This window comes from Macrosteles quadrilineatus, unplaced genomic scaffold (assembly GCF_028750875.1).
Source record: "Macrosteles quadrilineatus isolate MER2022 unplaced genomic scaffold, UCM_ALF_1.0 Scaffold_3__2_contigs__length_128488019, whole genome shotgun sequence".
Taxonomy (NCBI): domain Eukaryota; kingdom Metazoa; phylum Arthropoda; class Insecta; order Hemiptera; family Cicadellidae; genus Macrosteles; species Macrosteles quadrilineatus.
In genome coordinates, this window is record NW_026542596.1 from 76,634,098 (window position 1) to 76,656,308 (window position 22,211).

Consider the following 22,211-nt stretch of genomic DNA (forward strand, 5'->3'; position numbering starts at 1 on the left):
TATAGTACTCTACGTGAAGTTTGGAAACACTGACCCCATTTATAAACATCATTATGTATTATTTTGAACATTCCTAAACCGAATACAACATATCTTTTTTTAACGAAGCATTACTCCTCAAGCCTTCCTGTAGTTAGCACTACTGTAGTTTCAATTCACACAGTGTGCTATTTTTATACTATTCAACCTATATTTTTCAGGTTATATGTTTTGTAGCGTAGGAGGACAGTTTGCTCGATATTGTAACCTAGCAACAGTTCCACTGGTCTAGTACAGTTTGCGTCACCCACTAATCACCCTGGTCCTCGCGTGAGCTTCTAACGCACAAGTAGGTACATATTACTCCTTACCTACATCGATCCTACTATTAGTGTTCTGCCTTCATTCGATAACCATGCTGATCACTGATCACATGCCATGATACATGCACGAACGTCACATAGGGCTATTGATTAACCTGATATGGAGAAGGATTTCTTTTGTTCTATAGTTTTATGATGAGGAGACACACAAAATTAAAAGTTGTAACGTAAATTCTAGAGATATGTTGAGTTGTAAATGTTGACTATTCTTTTCAACTTTTAGAAGAACATTGAAATTTTAAAAATTATCTTTAACTAGTTGTATTACTAATTACTACTACTTTATTCCCTTTTTAACGTACAGCTACAAGCGTCTTAGAATAGTGATTGGCTCTAAGAAAAATCAAAAGGATGTATTTTATAACATAGGTACCTGTTCAAATTAGTTACAATTGTTTAAGTAATCTAATCTCCAAACCTAATACCATGGGACAATGGAGTTACTTGAAAGTTACTCTAGGGGTATCTTAAAACAAATAAGCGTAAATGTTCTCGATCCTCCCGTTGGTCTTATATAGGCTCATATCAGTCATATCTAGGCTCCTATACGTCACGCGTTTGCCTGATTAATTTGTGATGTGACACACGTATATGTTGCCTCTAAAGACATTAGGTAAGCAATATCGGCATTATAATCAAATGCATTTCCTCCATAAAAAGACTTACTTCTCTTCTGTAATATGAGGGAACGTCGGGGAATTCAGCATCACGCCCCGCACAACCGTAACTTTTTAGTTGGCGTTCTCTTTTCATTCACGAAAAGAACATGAGGAGCCTGGTGGTCTGAAGGCTTCCTCAAGCACTTCCACGACGAGGCAAGAGCCCTAGAATATTTTTATAATTAGACTTAGAGTGCTATTTATGGTTTCACACTTTTAATTGGCTATTAAAAGTGTGAAACCATAATTGATTTGTTTTCTTTCGTTCGATGGCATTGCTTTATGAAAGTGTTGAGTTTGTTCTAGGTCGTCTGTGGTCTATAGAAGTATAGCCTATATATTTTAACGTTCAGTATTATTGAGAAAAGGCTATGATGTGTTATATTGAAATGTTCTATTGTAATCAATGCCATGCGATTCACTTTGTTTTTAACTTTTACTGTCAGTAAAATAGGAGAATGAAAAACTACTACTATACATGAATATTATAGATAACAAATACGGTAAGGATTGACCATTGCAAATAAATTACTACTATACAAAGTAATCCTGAAGCCAATTTGGACTTATGGAATCCAACTGTGGGGAACATCCAGTATGTCGAACATAAACATCATCCAACAATTTCAGTCAAAAGTTTTAAGGTTCATCCTGCAAGCCCCGTGGTATGTTAATAACAATATCCTTCACAAGGACAGTGGAATTCCGACGGTTGAAGAGGAAATAACCAAATTTAGTACAAAATATCTAAAGAAGCTTGAAAATCACCCCAATCACCTGGCTCTAAACCTTTTGGACAACTAGTACCAGTATATACAGGCTGAAAAGGATTCATATCTTGGACCCAAGCTCTCGTTTTGTTTGAACAATTTAATTGTCTCCTGTTTATTTACTTATTTATTTTTTCATTGAAATATTTTAAGTTAGATCTGCCAATGGACAGAGACTAACTAACGTTTTATTAATAATTATTGTTTTAATTTATTTGCTGAATGTTCGAAAAATGAACAGATTGTAAATAAAACTGTGATAAAAAGAATAACGGTACGGATAATGCACATAAACAAATGATGTCACCGGCCCGAATCCTATACTAATAACATCAGCATAATATGGTTTGGTAGTTTTTGACAGTTCCATGTAAATAATAACATATAGTACATACAAAATAACGCTTACATAAAAAACATTTACGTTGATTATGACCAGTGACGTAAATTGGTTTATCTTTATGATTCGTTTCTGTTCTAATGTCCACTGTACGTAACAAACAAGCAAATCTCCGTTAAAATATAACATTTCTTGTACTAAAACCAAAAAGAATTGTTCAAAAGTAAAATATTTGTTTCGTAATTTTAATGCAATTTGCAAAAGAGACTTGTATTGTTGTATCAGCATACTGTGTTATGTATTATACAAATCCAGAATGTAAGACATGCTCCCTTGACTTTGGGTACGACATAAAACGTGTGACAACCTTTTCTACCATCAGATAGGGGAGTCTCGGCGGGCGGTATTTGCATGGCGCACGCTCTACAGAGAGTTTATTAAATCAACAGACGACATTGGAGGTTTGTTTGTGAACATAAATCCTCCCCAAAGACCAACCGACACAACACAAAATACAGGACCTGGTAAAATAACAACCTGCTCATAAAACCACGGAGGGTAGCATTTGCAAAAAGTTCAATCATTTTGGAGATAATTTAGATCCGTCCTGTTCTATAAACGGTTCAAACAGTAATTTGATTTTGTTACTGTTGGATGGAGTTTAAGATATTTTCTTCCAAAGTATTTCAAATTGGGAAAACATAATTTTTAAATTTACTCGTACAATATATTTTAAGGAAGTTTTGTCCTTCAGCTATTTCCTTATTAATGATTCGAACTGGCAGTGTTTCGATCCTGAAAGTCAAAACATCTATTCTATATATAATTCAGTTTTAAAAATCTTTGTACAACTAAATCTAGAGTTCTACTGGATCGATTTTATTAATTAATGGGTCGTTGGAAAGCTTAATTCGTGTAGAATTGCAAATAATTATGAAAGTTTGTTTTTGTTATGATTTATGGTAAAAAATTTCAAAAAAACATGTTTTCCATAAAAAATACATTGAAAACGGTGTTTTTCATACATTTTATTTGGGTGAGACTTTTTAATTAATGGGTCGTTGGAAAGCTTAATTCGTGTAGAATTGCAAATAATTATGAAAGTTTGTTTTTGTTATGATTTATGGTGAAAAATTTCAAAAAAACATGTTTTCCATAAGAAATACATTGAAAACGGTGTTTTTCATACTTATTTGGGTGAGACTTTTGGCTGCCTTTTTTTAGTGTTTCCAAAAAGTGTATGGTATCAATTTGTAGGCAATTTTATTCTCTTTCAGAATATCACCTTCCACTTTAGTCAATTTCCTCGCCATTTAAAAGTTATTTGCAAAAAAGCTAAGCAGCCTCCGAATTTATAGTAATGAGAAAATATTGAGTTTGGGATATTTTTGTTAAACTTTGTACAACTAAATCTAGACTTCTACTGGACCGATTTTGATAATTTATGGGTCATTGGAAAGCCTAACTCATGTGGATTTGCAAATATTATAAAATTGTGATTTTATTAAATATTTGTGGTGAAAAAGTAAAAATAAAAAAAATACATTCAAAACTCCTTTTTTAAGTTTCTGTTTCTAAGGTTCCATTTGTAGCCAGCTTTAGGCTGCCTTTGTTAAGTATTTTCAAGAAATACATAGTAGTTATTTGTAGTAAACTTTATTCTCTTTCAGAATATCACATCCACTTTGGTAGATTTTCCCTCCATTTAAAAGATATTGGCAATAAGCTAAGTGATCTCCAAATTTATAGTGGTGAGAAAATACTGAATTCGATACCTATATTTTTGTTAAACTTTGTACAACTAAATCTAGACTTCTACCGGACCGATTTTGTTACTTAATGGGTCGTTGGAAAGCCTAATTTGTGTAGATTTGCAAATAATTTTGAAAGTTTAATTTTATTAGATATTCGAGGTGAAAAAATAAAAATAAACTATAACACATTTAAAACTCATTTTTTCCAAGTTTATATTTCCAAGTTTATATTTGTAGCGAACTTCAGGCTGCCTTCATTGGGTATTTTCAAGAAATACATGATAGAGATTTGTAGGAAATTTGATTCTCTATCAGCATATCACCTTCCACTTTGGTCGATTTCCTCACCGTTTTAAAGTTATTTGCAAAAACGTTAAGCAACCTCACAATTTATAGTGGTGAGAAAATACTGAATTAAATATTTTGTTGTTTAACTTTGTACAATTAAATCTACAGTTCTACTGAACCGATTTTATTAATTAATAGGTCATTGGAAAGCCTAATTTGTGTAGATAATTATAAAAGTTTGATTTTTTTTAAGGTTTACTAGGTGAAACCCGTCAAAGTCGACAGTTACTGTTGTGGTTGCAAGCAAGATCGTTTGCTAAAAATCGATGATAAATAACTGATTATTTGAACAATTTGTGTTCGTGATTTAGCAGTGCTTTAGGTACGTCCGATCTTAATAATCAATAGCTCAAATGAAAGCTGGTATTTCACTAAAGGTTTTTAGACAAAAACATATAAGGTAATGTAATTAGAACTGCTGGAATACATCTTTAATTGAAGTAAAAAAAAAAAAAATCTAATTTAAATTCTTTCGTCAAGTAATATATTGGATAAATTAATGATGATGCTTGATGACAAATATGTGCATGCATATCTTGTATTTAACCACAACGGGCACTGTTGCTAGTCTGTAATGTTTTAAAACTGGACTTGGATGTCATTGATCATTCGGCTTTTAAGGAATAATCCTGTCTAAAGTAGACAGTAACGAAGCTGTATTCCATGAATAATAGAACAAAACCGTATTGATCATAAACATAAACAAATGGCGTCACTGATCAACCCAAATAGCCACAACAGCTGTTTCGGACTTTTTTTGACAGTACACATATTAATAAAAACTTTTTACGGGCCAGTCCCTACAGGAAAGTAGCTATTACCGTAGGTGGCACGGTAAAACCTAGACCCGGGACCGATATACTTTTTCATTTGGATGTCCTTAGAGGCATAACAACACTATTCGTTCAAATTTTTATATGTATATATATATACAGGGTGAATTTTAAATGAGTTCCCCCCCTACTTTTTTCTACATTTCTTAAGATATCATCTCCGGACGACGTCAGATCATTGTTGAGTAGTAAGTACTTCATTTTGACTGGGTATACATTTTTGGCCGCCATCTTGGATCCGCCATATTGGATACAAAGTTTTTTTTTTCAAATGTAAAGGTAGGGTTGTGACCCATTATTTCAAACCAGAATTTTACGCTGATTACAATGCCGCAATTATTTTTAAAAATCTTGATCCGTTCTAAAGTTATGAGGACTTTTTATAACTTTATTTTTAGCGCATTTTAACATTGTGCATTTACAAACTAAGACCATAATCTCAAAATAGTGCTAGATAAAGATAAGTATACACCACCATTCATTGCCGACATATTTTCACTTGGTAATGACGGATGTAGTTTTTTCAGCCGCCATCTTGGATCCGGCATTTTGAAATGTGATCAATTAATTTAAATATGAAGGTGGTGTTGTGACCCATCATTTTGAACTACTTTTTTATACTGGACTCAATGCTGCAATCCGTTTTTGGTTATCAAGCTGTCTTGATGAAATATTAAAATAGTCTTATTTAAAATTTCAATATTTCAAAAACCAAAGATGCAAAATGTAAAACGGATTGCGGCATTGAGTTCAGCATAAAAAGGTAGCTCAAAATGATGGGTCACAACACCACCTTCATATTAAAATTAATTGATCACATTTCAAAATGCCGGATCCAAGATGGTGGCTGAAAAAACTACATCCGTCATTACCAAGTGAAAATATGTCGGCAATGAATGGTGGTGTATACTTATCTTTATCTAGCACTATTTTGAGATTATGGTCTTAGTTTGTAAATGCACAATGTAAATATGCGCTAAAAATAAAGTTATAAAAAGTCCTCATAACTTTAGAACGGATCAAGATTTTTAAAAACTAATTGCGGCATTGTAATCAGCGTAAAATTCTATTTTGAAATAATGGGTCACAACCCTACCTTTACATTTGAAAAAAAAACTTTGTTTCCAATATGGCGGATCCAAGATGGCGGCCAAAAATGTATACCCAGTCAAAATGAAGTACTTACTACTCAACAATGATCTGATGTGGTCCGGAGATGATATCTTAAGAAATGTAGAAAAAAGTAGGGGGGGAACTCATTTAAAATTCACCCTGTATATATATACTAGCTGTGTACCCGTTCTACGCACGGGGATCTTATAATATTCAGTTGAAACCTTCTTATATAAAGAACAGCAGTTGGTTTGCATATTTTAAGATATGCTGGCCAAACTATTATACATAGCTTCATTTTATGTTGTTTTTTGTTGTTCCGGATCGGTATGACAATCAATAAAAGGTTAAATTACCTCTGTGTCTGCCGGTCGATCCTATAACGGTAGGCTTACTTTTATTTTTACTATCTGATCTCGTTTGCATGGCTCAATCACGTCCTGGTTGAAGTTCGTTCGCTACGCTCACTCACCTGTATGTTGGAGCTCGTTCGCTGCGCTCACTTTCCTTCAGGTTAGCTCGTTCGCTACGCTCACTTGCCTTCAGGTTAGCTCGTTCGCTACGCTCACTTGCCTTCAGGTTAGCTCGTTCGCTACGCTCACTCGCCTCCAGGTTGCAAATTAGCTGTTGTCATAAATGTAAAAGAAATAATAGTGCTAGTGCTGCACCCTGTTGGTAATCCTTGTAACTTTAATGCTATTGAACATCACAGAACAGAACCAACTTGTTTAATTGAAACAGCTGTTAAGATTCAATAATTTCATTTCTCATAAGGTTAACATGGGCTTCCAGAAATTCCACGTCAAAAATCGACAAAAACTTGATTTTCAAGGGTTTACTGTTAAATATCTAACTGTCTCATATTCGATGAAATACGTCTAAAACCATCTCATATATGTATAGTATTTGGAAAATAAGTTTCAGGCGGGACAGTGCTATAGTTATTGAGGAGTAGTTGTAATAAAGTGCGTATTTTAGCGTTACCAAGAGAATGACAGATAGACAGACAGACAGACAGACAGACAGACAGACAGAAATTGAGATAAGGTTTGATTCGGTTTCTCTGACCTATGAAATGTAAAAATAACCAAAAAGTTCATTATTCTAAGCAATGTACAGACAAAACTCTAATTTTATTTATATAGATATATATACATCCGTAAACGCGATAGCTTGAGTAATTTTTATCAGATTTTTATGACATTTAGCTTAGAGGTGTAGGGTGGAATAAACTTGAACGAGTTCAAAAACCAGCATGATCGGACTATGGGAACGGGGTGTTATAAGGTAAAAATTGGGTTTTCTGATTTTTTACCCTCATAACATAAAATTTCCCAATTTCTCTTTAAATATTTTTAAAGAGCTTAAAACAAATAATTTACTATATTGAAGTGTTTATTTCCAATTATTAGTTAGGTATGGATAAAATTCAAGAAATTGTAAATTTAAAATCCCCATGTTATCCTTAAGGAGAATAAGTAAACTGTTTATAGTTTGCTTGTTTATGGATATATTTTGACCAAACTTTGCAAATTTATTTATTTTACACTGAGCTATTAATTTTAATTCAAATAACACTTTATTACCCTTCCCATAGCAGCAAACCTAGGTACTTGTTAAACCTAATGTTTTTAAATGGATTCAAATTAAAATCAAATCAGGCAAATGGAAATTCGCTTAGTCCGCAGGTTTGCTGCGGCGGGGGTATGTTTATGATCCACATAGTTTCTGTTCTGTCAGTTGTGTCATTCGTGCTGTCATCTAAGCCTTAATTACCTCATCTTCCTGAAAAATACCCACCCTGATGTGTAGGAGTGATGTTCTTATCTATTCTTAACATTATCCTAAATTTTGATCGTTATTGAGTAAATGAGAACCATTGTTTCTTTCATTGTTTTTTCAACGGTTCGAAAAATCAGGAAAAACGACAATGTGGTCAGGGGACTGATGGAAAAGCTTTCACCAAACTAAAGATGATTATAATGTTGTGTTTGACGTTTGTTTCCCAATCCCAATGTTGGATAGAGTTTTTTGGAATTTAACTGTGCTTTAACTGTATACACATACAGTATTTGGTTGATACACTGAGAAGTAAGATGAACCCGTTCGTTAAGAATTAGCGACTTGCCCGTGTAGTATCTGGTTCATGCAGGGGTGTCATTTGCCCATGTAACTATTCTGACGAGAGTTAGTGACTTACCCATGTAGCTAGTCTGTATAACTTGGTGACTTATCCATGTGAATGTAACTGGTATATTCAGAATTAGAGACTTACCCATGTATATGGTTTCTGCTGAGGGGTTATTTGCTCATGTAACTATTCTTACGAGTTAGTGACTTACCCATGCATCTAGTCTCTATAGTGCTTGGTGACTTAACCATGCAACTGCTCTGTGCAGAGCGTGGATCCCGCAGACATGAAGGGGGGAGGTGCGCTCCTCAAGAGCGTCACGCTGTTTTTGGGGGGTCGGAGAGGGTCGCGCGGCCCCTCCACCTCCCAGCCGCCCCCAAGCTCTCCTCGCCGCCCTCAGCAGTCTCCTGGCCACCCCCAGCAGCAAGGCACGGGCCGCAAACCTCGCAAGATGGGGGACGACAAGACCCCGAGACAACAAGCACTTAACAGCAAACAGACAAGTGCTAAAGTGCTTGACCACCTCAAGAAACAGACTCACTTCTCCAGGTAATTGCTAAATATTCTTATATTATTCTGTAAAAAATAAATAAAAAGTGTTGCTCACCTTTATTATTATTTTTTTAATAAACACAAACTGATAGTTGATAATCTTCTCATCGAACAGACAACCGGTAACAGTTTTCTTGCAGTTAAAAGCACTGACTATTAGATACTGAAGGTTAAAATAGAGTACTAAGTTGCAGGTTTATTTAAAAACTAGCTGTACCCGCGGGCTTTGCCCCGTTTAACTTTATAAGTCAGCTCGTTCGCATGGCTCAATCACGTCCTGGTTGAAGTTCGTTTGCTACGCTCACTCACCTTTAGGTTGGAGCTCGTTCGCTCCGCTCACATGCCTGCAGGTTAGATCGTTCGCTACGCTAACTCGCTTCCAGGTTGAAGTTCGTTCGCTACGCTCACTCACCTTTTGGTTGTAAATTGGCTGTAGTCATAAATTTAAAAAAATAATAGTGCTGCACCCTGCTGGCAATCCTTGTAACTTTAATGCTATTGAACATCATAGAACAGAACCAACTTGTTTAATTGAAACAGCTGTTAAGAAATTCCTTTTAAATATGAAAAATCATAAGGTTAACATGGGAAACTCCAGAGCCACTGGGGCCGAGCCCGAAAGCCCGATCAGAATAAAAACTACTTGGTTTTCCTATTTAATGTCCAAAGAATCGGTGTACCGAATTCCAGCCTCCTAGGTAAATGGGAAATGGGAGAATTAGTGATGAGTGAGTGAGTGAGTGAGTCAGTCAGTGCGGGCTTTGCCTTTTATATATTTAGATACGATTTTGTATAGATCTTACCTTTATCTTGTATAGGTATCTGTCAAGTAAAACAGATCGACAATCCTAAAAATTTTGTTATGCCAAAATATAATTTAAATATCTCCATGACATACGTCTCTAAACTAATTATTTAGTTTTACATAAATAAGACGTAACAAAGTGATTTCCTCTTACTAAGATTGTTATTCCTTGAATTTAATTTACTTCCTGAATAATTTTTGGGGAAAAGCTTATACAGGTCAATTGCCGAAATTTTAGCACATTAAATAAGCTTATTTTATATTTTCTGCATTTCCAATGCTTTAAACAATAATTTATACTATTTAGCTGTTTTCTTTGGGTAGACTCTGGAAATCCATTTAAACATACCAAAATCTTTTTTCATGTAAAAAATCTATAATTTATTAGGTCTTCTATACAAGCATATTTGTTTATGTGTGTGCAATCCTTACCACGTGAAAATCAACAGACCATGTTACTTTATTTTTCCCTACACATATATTTTTAGCATATTTATCATATCATAGGGAAAATAAGATGTGGAGCTATTGGAAACCAACCCCTAGTTCGTTACATGTCATGTGTTGTTTTGCTGAGTGACGTTCCATATTGTTGTATGTTAAGAAATCAATTCAATGTTATACCAGATCTTTCTTCTTGCATTGTTGACCAGAATTCTTTTTTTACCATCATCTAATCTGTGTGTTTGGAATTTTACCCCATCTTTTAACATTAATTTGGCTTAAAAACAATTTTATTATTCCCCAATATTCTTATATGATTTATTGTAATGGAATTTTTTAACGTTGGTATTGAAAGACAGCATTCAAACATTCATGTAGTTAGTCTCAGACATTCTTTGTTGATTCTAGAAAGCAATCTTAATTAATGGGCAATTGACAATGGGCAATCGCTGACAATTGATAACTGGGTTCAAACAGTTTAATCAATCAAAGTTGGCTGTGTAGGGTATTATTAGTTTTGTGTTTATTTGAAATTGACTACAAAAGGATACGATAAGTGCATTTAAGGAAGGTTTACAATTCGAACTGTAGAACATTTATTTTTTTAAATAATCGTAAGAATCTTGGAAATCAGACAACAGGTTGTTTACCTCTATTAAAATTGCTCAATCAAACAGCTGCACGAATATCCTTAATAATTTATAAATAAAAATATTTTTTAAAATAACACGTTTTTAAACGCACTAAAAAGTATAAAATAATTTACAAAATGTTGAGAGAATAAATACTTGTAAGATTTAAAATGAAAATCGTGGGGCGCATGCTGATTTACAGTTAATTTCACCTATTGAACTATTATGATCTATTGCATGCGCCCCACGTTTTTCGTTTTAAATCTTACAAGTATTTATTCTCTCAAAATTTTATAAATTATTTTATACTTTTTAGTGCGTTTAAAAACGTGTTATTTTTAAAAAGTATTTTTATTTATAAATTATTATCTAGTTTTTAGTCTTATGTCTTTAGTCTAATGTGTAAATATGTTAAATATATTTTATATAGCTTCTTAATGCATAACCAAAACCCAAAACCTTATTATCTGTAATCAGATGTTTTATCTTTACTTTGAAATGATTGTTTTATATTTTTAGAATATCTCGGGAGCAGAACCTGTACCTTAACCTCTGCTCTTCTAACTGCCACATTTAAGTATTTACAGCTGACTTAAATTAATTTATATGTTTACATTCTTTTAAAATGTAAACATGGAAAATTTGGAAGCCAAAGGGGCGTAGCCCAAGGGAAATATGAAAATTAAATTATATAATATTGCATTGTCATCCATTTGTGAGCTATGTTTCAAGTTTCAAGTTTCTAGCTCATTGGAAACTTCGTTTAAAATTGATATCAAAATTTGTAGGAAAGTGAGCTAATAAAAACAAGCCCTTGGGGCGTAGTCCAAGGGAAATATGAAAATTAAATTATATAATATTGTATTGTCATCCATTTATGAGCTATGTTTCAAATTTCAAGTCTCTAGCTCATCGGGAAGTATCAAAATTTGCAAGAAAGCAATTTAATAAAAAAGAAGCCCAAGGGAAATATGAAAATTAAATGATATAATATTGCATTGTCTTCCATTTGTGAGCCATGTTTCAAGTTTCAAGTCTCTAGCTCGTCGGGAAGTTAGTATACAATTGATTTCAAAATTTGTACCGGACAAGAAAGCGAGCTAATAAAAACGTTTTAAAAATAAGAAAAAATGTTGACCTCTTTGAAATTAGTTAAGATTTTTTATAAAGCAAAATTATCATGAACAAAAAATTTTAGTCAAATATTATAACGGTGTAGAATACCACCACCACACGACATACACTCACAAATCCTAAGACAAGAAAGATTGCAATCATCAATCTAGGCGAATGCCGTTAGGAGTTTTCGCTCCTACTTTTTATAAAAGTATGATGATATCTAGTTTTCGACCACGGGACGACCTCTAGTATATTTAATTCTGTAAGCGAATTGGTCCCCACGAAATATCTCGATCTAGGAAAAAGGTAGCATTGCTGTCGAGGATTCATTTTGAAGCCAAAAGGTCCAAAATTACTCATGCTCTGCCCCTCAGGCAGTCAAAGATCCAGTAATTTTCTAATTTAAGTACTGCTACAGTGTTTCTATAAGCAGCCTATGTAAACATTGCGTGTATGTATGTTTATTGATTTTAAGGTTACAATGGTAATGCAGTGTTGAAATGTATTGTGTTAGGGGAAGACCGTGACTAAATGTGTAAAAAGTGTGTATTTAACAGTTTGTACCAGATAAAAACAAGAATTGCTGCTATGGTCCCGTAGTGTGATTTATAATCATTTATTACGCTTGTACCAACTTAAAACAATAATAATAAAAGGTAAAACCGTGGGATGTATACACGTGGCTGCATTGTTGCTTATATAAACACAAGTATCACTAGTGGCGTGCTGGGCTGGGGACATAAACAAAGTAGATCACGCAACATTGGTACAAAACAACAGTCTGTGTAACCTGAGATCTACCTGGGTTTGTCGTTTTTGCAGTGGGCCCTTGGTTTGTCTCGGCAGTCTCTCTACACTATATATAGCTTTCATCTGTTCAGATAATACATTTGAGAATGTGTACCTTTAAAATATTAAAAAATTAGTAGAATAAAAAATACCATAAAGGTAAATTATGTCGTATTAATTAAATTGGCCAACTATATAGAAATTCGCTTAATCTGTGGGTTTCCTGGGTTATTTTATTTGAATTCACCTTTATGTTGGATTTGACAACTAATGTATCCTGTAAATAAATAACACGTTAAAAATTTAACTAAATTGGCGGGGATTAAGCACCTGTCCATCAACAAGTCTTGCTAAAACTTGATAAAATATTTAAACAAATCCGTACTTCAGGTCCAACACATTAACAACGTCTGTTAACACACTGACTTAAACCAACAGCAGATTAAAGAAACAAATAAAAATATATAACCGAAATCCACATAATTCTCTAAGGTGGTGACAGATTGTAAAGGTACCATGCAAGGGACACTATTACAGCCGATTGTAAGTTATAGATTGGTTTACACAAGTGAACATGTATCGACATAGATCACCCTCCGGGGGGGGGGAGGGGTGGTTGTAAGGGGGGTAGTTTTGTGCCAGTGACACGATAAACCCTGTATAACTCATCTTGACAACAAACAGCCTTACAAGACAACAGTAGTAAATGCTTATAGCTGAAATTTGTTAAACTGACAGCTTATAAAATAGGAACTGCAGTATACATTCCTTTAATGTTGGTCGATATGTGTTAGTTGTACCGTATCATTTTACCCTTATCATTTCACAAGAAACAGAGGTGGTTAAATAACGTTTATGAAATTCGCATACTCCAGTATACTCAATAATAACTTATTGGTACAGATTAAGCACATAACTTTAGAAACACACCTAATGTAAGGAACACACTTTAAACTTAAATGCAACTTAAACTTATGTTGTTGTGAACAACAACATGAAAGCAAAGAAAATCAATGTAACAACAATACAACAATCAGCTGTTAAATTCCATTTAACACATGTTTCGTATTATCAGATTATGCATACCGGCAAACCCAATACTGCCACAAATCTTGAAAAAAATCTAACTTTCTAACTTATTTTGAAATCTACATGGATAAAGATTTCCATTGACCATTACATCACATTATATTCGTGGTTTGGTTCTTGGTTTAACGGTAAGAATCAGTTTTGACAACAACTGTATCTAACATTAAAGCTTCACGTGCATCATAATTTTTTGTTTGCAATTCTTCAAGAATGCGAAATTAATTATTTACATTTTGCTTTTACGAATTGAATGGATATAAATGATGACCCTGTTATGACGGGCCAACAGCTACATGATTAAAAATATGTTTACGAACTGTTATGGTTCGAAAAACCCCCAACTTAAGCTTAAAGTGTGAATTATTTTAATATCATTTTCATTTAGTCAAAAAAGAAAATTATTAGTATGATAACAAATTGAGATGGTTTAACTACTCCTTGGAAAACTTAACAGAATTCCTTCATCTTTCTTAAATGTTAGGAACCAAATGCCTTGTAAAATATGCATTATATTGCAGTTTGTTTTAGTGAAAATGTAGATTAAGCAACCATTTCAGGTAACCAGCAATTTGAAATTATTATGTAAACAATCTTTTTCAGGCACATTTTCAAATTATTTGTATATGAACAGAATACTAAAGACTGTAAAGCAGTAAATAGTTCAAAAGTACGTATATAAATTTAGTGCGAAGGAAATCGTTCATATTCAGTAGCAGCGTTGACCATTTTAGGAACGATTTTCTGACTGATTTAATTTTAGATTAATAAATAACATATTCCAGGTTGTGTCGGTGAAACAGCTGCAACTTATACGGTATACATCGCGTTTGACTAACCATTGATTAGCTTGCCCATAAACATAAATCTCAACTTTAATGTTCTGTCCCGACTGCTCCGCTACCTCGGTTACTATTGCCTCGGATAAATGTGTATAATTTAGTTAAATATACCTTTGTTGTCGAGTCTGATATTCCTTCAACAACCGATTAGAATTCTTCATAAATAAATAGAGATACCTTTTACAATTATTAAAACTTTTCCTTCTTAAAGTTTATTTTTGTTTTACCCAAACCTGTTTATTTACAAAGATATTTCATTTAGGGATAGCATATAAAGTGTAATAAAAAAAGTCCTGAAATGGTTTAGTATGTTTACCAATATAGATAAAGTAATGAAACTTGGTATATCAATAAAAGCCATTAATGTTTTACTCTTTTAAGCTACTGTACTATCACTTTTTTATCCCTTAATGGGGACAGCCCACGATGAGTCAGTCAAAATTCTTAAATAGCAGCATAGGTCAATTTTGGTAAATAAGAACACATTAGTTAGAAGAACACATTGCTGCAAACCCGAACTCAAACAAACAATTGAGTCAAAAATGGCAGCTGTTAAAATATATTTCTTGAAGCTGCCATTTTGAATCTTGGAGCGGCTCTCATTTATGGGAGAAAGTATGTGTCAGAATGCTGATACCGTTTATTCTGAGTTGTTCTATTGAGCTCACATTTGCTGTATTTAATTTTCTGTGTTTAATTTGATGTGCATATCGACCTATTATTTTCTTCCGAATTCTCGCGGTCGCTCCTCTGAGGAGGAAGCGTATAATAGCAATGCAAATTCAATGAATTTTTGAACAGCTGTCATTTTTTTACTCAGTGGTCCTTTTAAATTCGAATTTGCAGTAATGTGTTCTACTAACTAAATGTGATACCAAACTCGATCTAATGCTGTTATTTAGGAATTTTGTCTTATTCCTCGTGGGTTGTCAAATAAAAAATAATAAAAAGGAAGGGTTAAAAAAAGTGATAATAGCTTAAAAAGTAGACATTTATGGCTATTATTGATATACCAAGTCTAATTATTTTATTAAACCGTTCCGGGACTTATAGCACACTGTATACATAGACTTGGGATTATTCCAATTCTTAACTTTAAACACTTAAACACTTAAACACTTAAACACTTTAAACACCTAACACTTTAAAGTTAATTAAATGTGGTATAGGTTAAATGTATACCGGTTGTAAATGAATTTTCTAATTTTAATGTGAAAACAAGAAGCAATACTTACTAGTCGCCTTACAGATAGTTAAGTTAAGTCTTGATTTGTCCTGGTCAAATAATACGTAGGTAGCGCCTTAATACAATAAATTTACCATCCATTTAATGATAAATAAATGCAAATGTTTTTTTTAGCTAGAGTTTCTCTGATAAATTTTCGGTTTTCAGAACAACTATTGTTAGTAAGCTCTTTTTGTAGTACTTCTTATGAAGACAATTTTACGGTTAGTTCTGTCCTGCCCACGTAATTTTAATTGTTTCTTGTTCTTTAATCAACTTTATACGTATTTTAACCGATTGTTAAAGTTACAATTCGTTTTTAAATAATCATTTTCCCTCTGGTATTATAACGAAAGAGGAAATCACAACTCGCGAAATCTACGCTAAAATAAGTTAATGAAAACCATGATCATAAGCGTGTGGGGGTCCCTGAGAGAAATGAGTTTGATCCCTGGCACATCCAAAAACATTTGAGGGACTTGGTTTATCGCTTGAAAAATTGTGGGATTTCCCTTTGAAAACACTGGCGTAGACACTTGACGAATAATCGAGTTTAATTTGGTCATTCATTCATAACACCAATGATGAAATTAAACTCGATCCTTTTTTCGTTAAGTGTCTACCCCGTTTTAGGTATGCGAACATTCATGATATTTTTGTATAAGATTACACCTATACCTATGAAATAAGTGGTCTAGATCTTGCGTTGTCAACCTCTGTTTGTTCTCTCGACCTTCAGAAACAAACTATAATCGGTGATAGGTAACAATATGTACTAGTTGCATTAGCAAACCGACTCTTGTCTTTCAAAGGGAATATCAATTGTGATTTGTTATGGCTTGTTTCAGACAAGAGATAGAAGCCCTCAGCAAGGTTTACAAGAAGCTGCTTGAGTCACACACCCTGAACGGACCCGTGCCTGCCGTCACCTCCAACCTCCCGTCCATGCAGCCTAGCATCGTCAAAGGCGAGGTACTGCCAGAGGTTCCAGTAACATGCAATCCTCAAAAGAAAAATACCCCTAACGCACCGAACCTGCAGATCCATTGGCCTGGATTGATTTTCACTCAAACATTCCATTAAAATCGACAGATTTATTCATATTTAAATAAGATAAATTTTAATAAGTACTTAGGTTTGCTGCTACAACAAAGGAAATAATGTGTTTTTCCAGTCAAATGTTGATAGCTTAATTTTACAATTTTTTTAAAATTTACAAATTTGAAAAAAATCCAAAATAACTTTTAAATCACGGTTTTTAGTGGTGAAATGCACGGCAATTCTGCTAGCTTAGCATTGTTTTACACAATTTTACAACTAAAAATCTAGTTATTTCAGTTATTCTTTATTCGATCTTATTGAACTTTGTGTCGTTTAATAGAAAATTATAATTGCTAAATAAAAGTATACTTGATTTTTTTTATAAAACCATCCATTCCTTAGAATTTCTTTTTAATGGCCGCCTTTTTAACATTTTGAAGTGTATCAAGATAGCTTTTTATTGCACAGGATCCTTCTATCTGAACATACATACGAGGTTTCATAATGATCAGTTGGAGAAATCTTATATTAAAAAACCTTTGCCAAACTTACGACAGCTAACCTGGCCATACTACTGGGCCGAATTACACGCGGTTGGTACCGAATGAAAGATATTTTCCTGCAGATGTGCAGAACCCCTTTATAAATAAAGATACGCTCAAAAATAAAAATGAATTTGTAACTTTAAAAATTAACATGGGCCTTGTGGATTGCCATGCTGGTGAAAAAATAAACAACAAAATATAAACAGAAAATCCACACAATTCCAATCACATGTTGTATTTACAGTGTGGGGTGAAAACAGAGAAGTCTGTACATTTATTATTTTTGGTTGAATTTTCGATCAAGGGATTACCTCTAGGAACCAATGTAAAAATAAATGTTTCTTATAGAGATTTAACATGGGGCCAACATTTAAAGCTTATGACAGCTAGCCTGACCGATACCACTGCACCGAATTACACGTGGGTTCGACCGAAAGAAAGGTTATCGGTCCTATATGTGCAGGTTGTATTTGTACTTTGAGAATATTTATGTTAATTGGGTCAATAATGGAAATTTAACTTTTCTTATGTAGATTTAACATGGGGCTAATTGTATATATTAATAGACAAGCATCGCAGAGATAATCTACGCATACTGTTAGAAATATATTTGCCTGTAGATGTGCAGAATCCATAAATAAATCAAAATATGCTCAAAAATAAGCACAAAAATTAGCACAACAAATTTAAAATCAATAAAAATTTACATGGGCCTTATGGGTTGCCATTTTGGTGACGAAATTACAAAAAAAAAAATATAAACAGAAAATAAAATCAAATGGAAGAAATTCCAGTCACATGATCTATTTACAGCGTGGGGAAAAATATGGAAGTTTGCACAATACATACTTTTGGTCGAGTTTTCGAACACAAGGCGAGTAAGTTCAAATAATAAAAAAAAAATCTTTGTAAAAAAATACAAAATGGCGAAAATCGGGTTAACGAAGCAATTTTAAAATTGTTTTTTAAATCAGATACCGAAACAATACTGAAGATGGATACAAAGCTATTACAGTTACAATTTACCGGCATGCTATAAGACTTTATTAGTCTCGGCCTAGTCTGAAAGCCAATTTCCTCAGCAATAAGTTAAAAAGTTTAGCAAGTTAATTATAAGTTAAGGTCAATATACTGAAGGGGAGTTTATCCCACAGCCAAACTACATCACATAATAACTTTGGTAGTTAAACACACAATAGTTCGTATTCGTGCTTTAAGGCTTTATAACTTGGTAATCGCTTAATTTTACCATAGATTAAAGGAGCAGTATACTCGGAGGTCACGAATTGTAGATATTTATAGGCATGCACTGTGGATGCGATCCCTGGTGTGGATTAACGTCCGCACCAGAGAGTACGGCTATCCACAGTACTATCCTGATAATTAGACCAATCCGTTAATTACAAGGCAAAAATGTGGTTCGGTCCTACTAGGTAGGTCTCTGAGTTGTCATTGTCCTGAGTCTAGCTAGACTACAGGATCGTCCCAACCATCCTATACTTATCTCCAAACTTAAAATACCTACCTTCGTATGGTCGTCATTTCCATTAAAGACATATTACACCCTCTGTTCCAGGGCCTGGACCGCATGGTGTTCCGCGAACTGCTGCACAACACCTTCGACGTGGTCACCGAGGAGGTCCTCATGGACCGCATCTTCTGCGCCTTCGACCGCTGCAATGTAGGAGTCATCCGCCTGGAGGAGTGGGTCTGTGGACTCTCAGGCTTCCTGCGAGGCTCTCACGACGAGAAGACGGCCTTCGCCTTCTTCGTCTACGACCTTAACAGCGACGGGTTCATCAGCAGAGAGGAGATGTTCCACTTGCTGAGGTCAGTTTACTATTGCACTTATGATATGCTTAAGGAAAGTGATTACTTAGAGCAATTTTAAAATATACAGGAATTTTTCCAATGGACCTTGTTGTGTCATAGAATAATATCAAATGCTATTTTGCTTCTAATCAATACATTGAGTCATTCTTTGAGCTTATCGAGTTGCCTATGTAGGGAGTGTTGCACGACGTCCAAAATATAATTTTTGAGCTGTCTCATGACGTTCAATATAAACTATTCGACTGTTATACGACGTCCAAATCTCACGATGACCAAAAGTACAGTTACTGCAAGAATCATAGTCTTTCTACGGGCTTTGGACTTCATGGGGTTGGTCGTCGTTCAACAGTTCTCTTTATACTCTTAAAAACATAGCAATAGCACCACGTCCAAAGCCGCTGTCTGTTGTACAACGTCCAATAGCTCAGCGCAGTTGTACGACGTCCAGAGCTCCCGCGGTAAGGTTAGGTAAGGTTAGGTTAAATTAGGTTAAATTAGGTTAGGTTAAGCTAGGTTAGGTTAGTATGCACTACAAACGGTAAAACAGTACTCACGGTGTACACGTGCTCTTAATGTCGGACAGTGCGGAGCTATTGGACGTCGTGCAAGAGGCAGCGGCTTTGGACGTGGTGCTACCAATGCCATCAATGTATAAACACAACAAATTGCGTTTATATATCGATGGGTGTGACTGCTAAGTTTTTAAGATTATAAAGTGCGCTAAAGTGTGCCTACAATGAAAAATTAAAATGCACATTTACTTTATATCAGAACCCATTCGCATATGCACAAAAATATTAATCAGAAAAAAATTGAGGATCACCTTTTGACTTTAGGATATTTTGTTGGGAACGACTACAAGCGAAAACGAGAAAGCGTCAAAACATACTCTGGCATATCGTTATCCGTGTCAAAACAAGATTTCATCATAGATAAACTACGTAAACATCAATTTGCCCATTTATCAGATTTGCGAGATCTTTACTCAACACTAATTAGTTAATAATCTACCCTCATCGGATCTAAGGATAAAAATAACCTAATCGCTTCGCTGTTCGTTTACGTTGGCGAAATATTTTAAGGGAAGTTGTATACTCTCTTAAAAAATACTAAACAGGTTAAAGATAAATTGAAATACTATTATAATTTATTGAAAATTACTCAAATCTTTATGTTTACTTTCAAAATGGCGGCCATATTTAAATTTTTTACTTAAATAACATGGATGCTACCTGTACAAACACAATTTTAGCATTAATATTTATTATGTGGAAGATTTTATCAAAATTCTAACGATACTCAACAAAACAATATCCGTACCCATTGGGTATATAAAAATTAAAACAGTTATTGTTTTAGCTAATTAGCAATGATGTTACCCAATGACTGCGGATATTGTTTATTTACACTATGTGAGAAATGTGATTCCTCCTTAATTTATAAACGGATTCTCTTAACAAATTTTAGCATCGTATTTATTCTCCGTATATTATATATGTAAAGCCACCCTGGAATGGGATGATAATACCATAGACAAATAGAATTAAATATAGACCGACAGCAGTGCTGCAGATAGCATAAGTTCTGGCATCCACCGCTAGGAGTGTCGTGTAGTTACTCTATTTGTTCATGATAATGATAAGACCTAGTTAACACTGTATCAATGGCTAAATGCATTTTACTCTAATAAATCAATCAATATGAATTATGTTTTCTCATATCATTTAAGTACATTATGTTTCTAGATTGAAATAAATACGACTATTCTCTCTTGGATTTCTCCATATTCAACCTCCTCTTATTTATTTTTTTAGTGTTTACACAAATTGGTTACATACATATCCTCCACAAAAGTTTACTTTTTCACTTCCGGTTATTTCCACAGGAACAGTCTCGTGAAGAGTCCCCAGGACGAGGACCCGGACGAAGGAGTCAGAGACCTGGTAGAGCTCGCTCTCCGGAAGATGGACTACGACCGGGACGGCAAGATCTCCTTCCAGGACTTCAAGACTGCGGTGACCGAAGAACCTCTTCTGCTGGAGGCTTTCGGGCAATGTCTGCCCGCGGACACAGCATGTCAAACGTTCTTGTCTACACTGCAGTGTTGAGTGGAGGACGTGCTGAGGATTTGCTGAAGACGAGAGGGTAGAGTGATGATAAAGGATGAAGTGCTGAAGTCCATGGTTGGAATGAATGAAAAGCTAATGATGTCTTAAGAAGGTGTGAAATAGAGCGGCGAAGAAGTGGGAGGCCTAAAGAATTATTGGATTGAGGCCACTATAGCTTTAGGAAATCAAGAAAGCTTGTTCAGAATGTACATTCATTGTAATGAAGGAGAGACAATATGAGAAAAATATGTAAAAAATCATGGTAGATGCCATGATAAGATTGAGGAAATCAGGTTCAGAAAGTAACGAGAAGACAATGAAGCATGGGGAGGTTATGATAATTTACTGGGGAAAAATACAAGAATATGAGGGAATGAAGAGATCGTTAAAAATATTATGGTAATGGGAGGATGTGAATCTAAGTGATTTGGTGGTGATGCTGAATAGGCAATGGAGAATGTTTTGGAGAAGGTAGAACGATTTGAAGGGTTGTCAGGTGATCTTAAGGTGATCAGAAGAAGCTATGGGATGAACTTAAGTGGCAAGCAACAGATTTTAAAGACGTATTAGGGAGTGCTAAAAGTATTAGTGGATTTTTTTTTATATTGATGGATGTTAGCATCCGGATTACTGTTAGCCGGTTTTCAACTCGGTGGGTCATCTACAAATCCTTGCACACCTGAAGATGTCTCTATGGCGTTGAACTGGTTGTGACATAAAACAACGAGTTGAATTACTTAAATTTAGGTATTCAAACCACTTTAGGGGTTAAATTTGATTATGATGTATTGCAAAGATTTTGAAGAGGATAAGAAGTGTTGCTGAAGAGGCTGAATGAGGAGAGGATGTGTGCTACGTTCGTTCTGAGAAGAGCTACAAC

At 34.4% G+C, this 22,211-nt stretch overlaps 1 protein-coding gene across 1 annotated transcript; it reads left to right on the top strand.

Annotated features, from left to right (window-relative positions):
* The first annotated feature begins 296 nt into the window (after positions 1 to 296).
* Positions 297 to 21,529, top strand: LOC128990623 (calaxin). The gene is made up of 5 exons (XM_054413094.1): positions 297 to 328; positions 8,579 to 8,859; positions 16,653 to 16,776; positions 18,967 to 19,220; positions 21,109 to 21,529. Exons 2-5 carry the CDS (start codon positions 8,597 to 8,599, stop codon positions 21,329 to 21,331), a joined length of 864 nt encoding a protein of 287 aa, XP_054269069.1. The 5' UTR covers positions 297 to 328; positions 8,579 to 8,596; the 3' UTR covers positions 21,332 to 21,529.
* Positions 21,530 to 22,211: the final 682 nt, after the last annotated feature.

Coding starts and splice junctions, on each gene's coding strand:
- LOC128990623 (XM_054413094.1), top strand. CDS start 8,597: ATGAAGGGGGGAGGTGCGCTCCTCAAGAGCGTCACGCTGTTTTTGGGG. Junction 8,860..16,652: donor AAACAGACTCACTTCTCCAG/GTAATTGCTAAA, acceptor GGCTTGTTTCAG/ACAAGAGATAGAAGCCCTCA. Junction 19,221..21,108: donor GAGATGTTCCACTTGCTGAG/GTCAGTTTACTA, acceptor TTATTTCCACAG/GAACAGTCTCGTGAAGAGTC.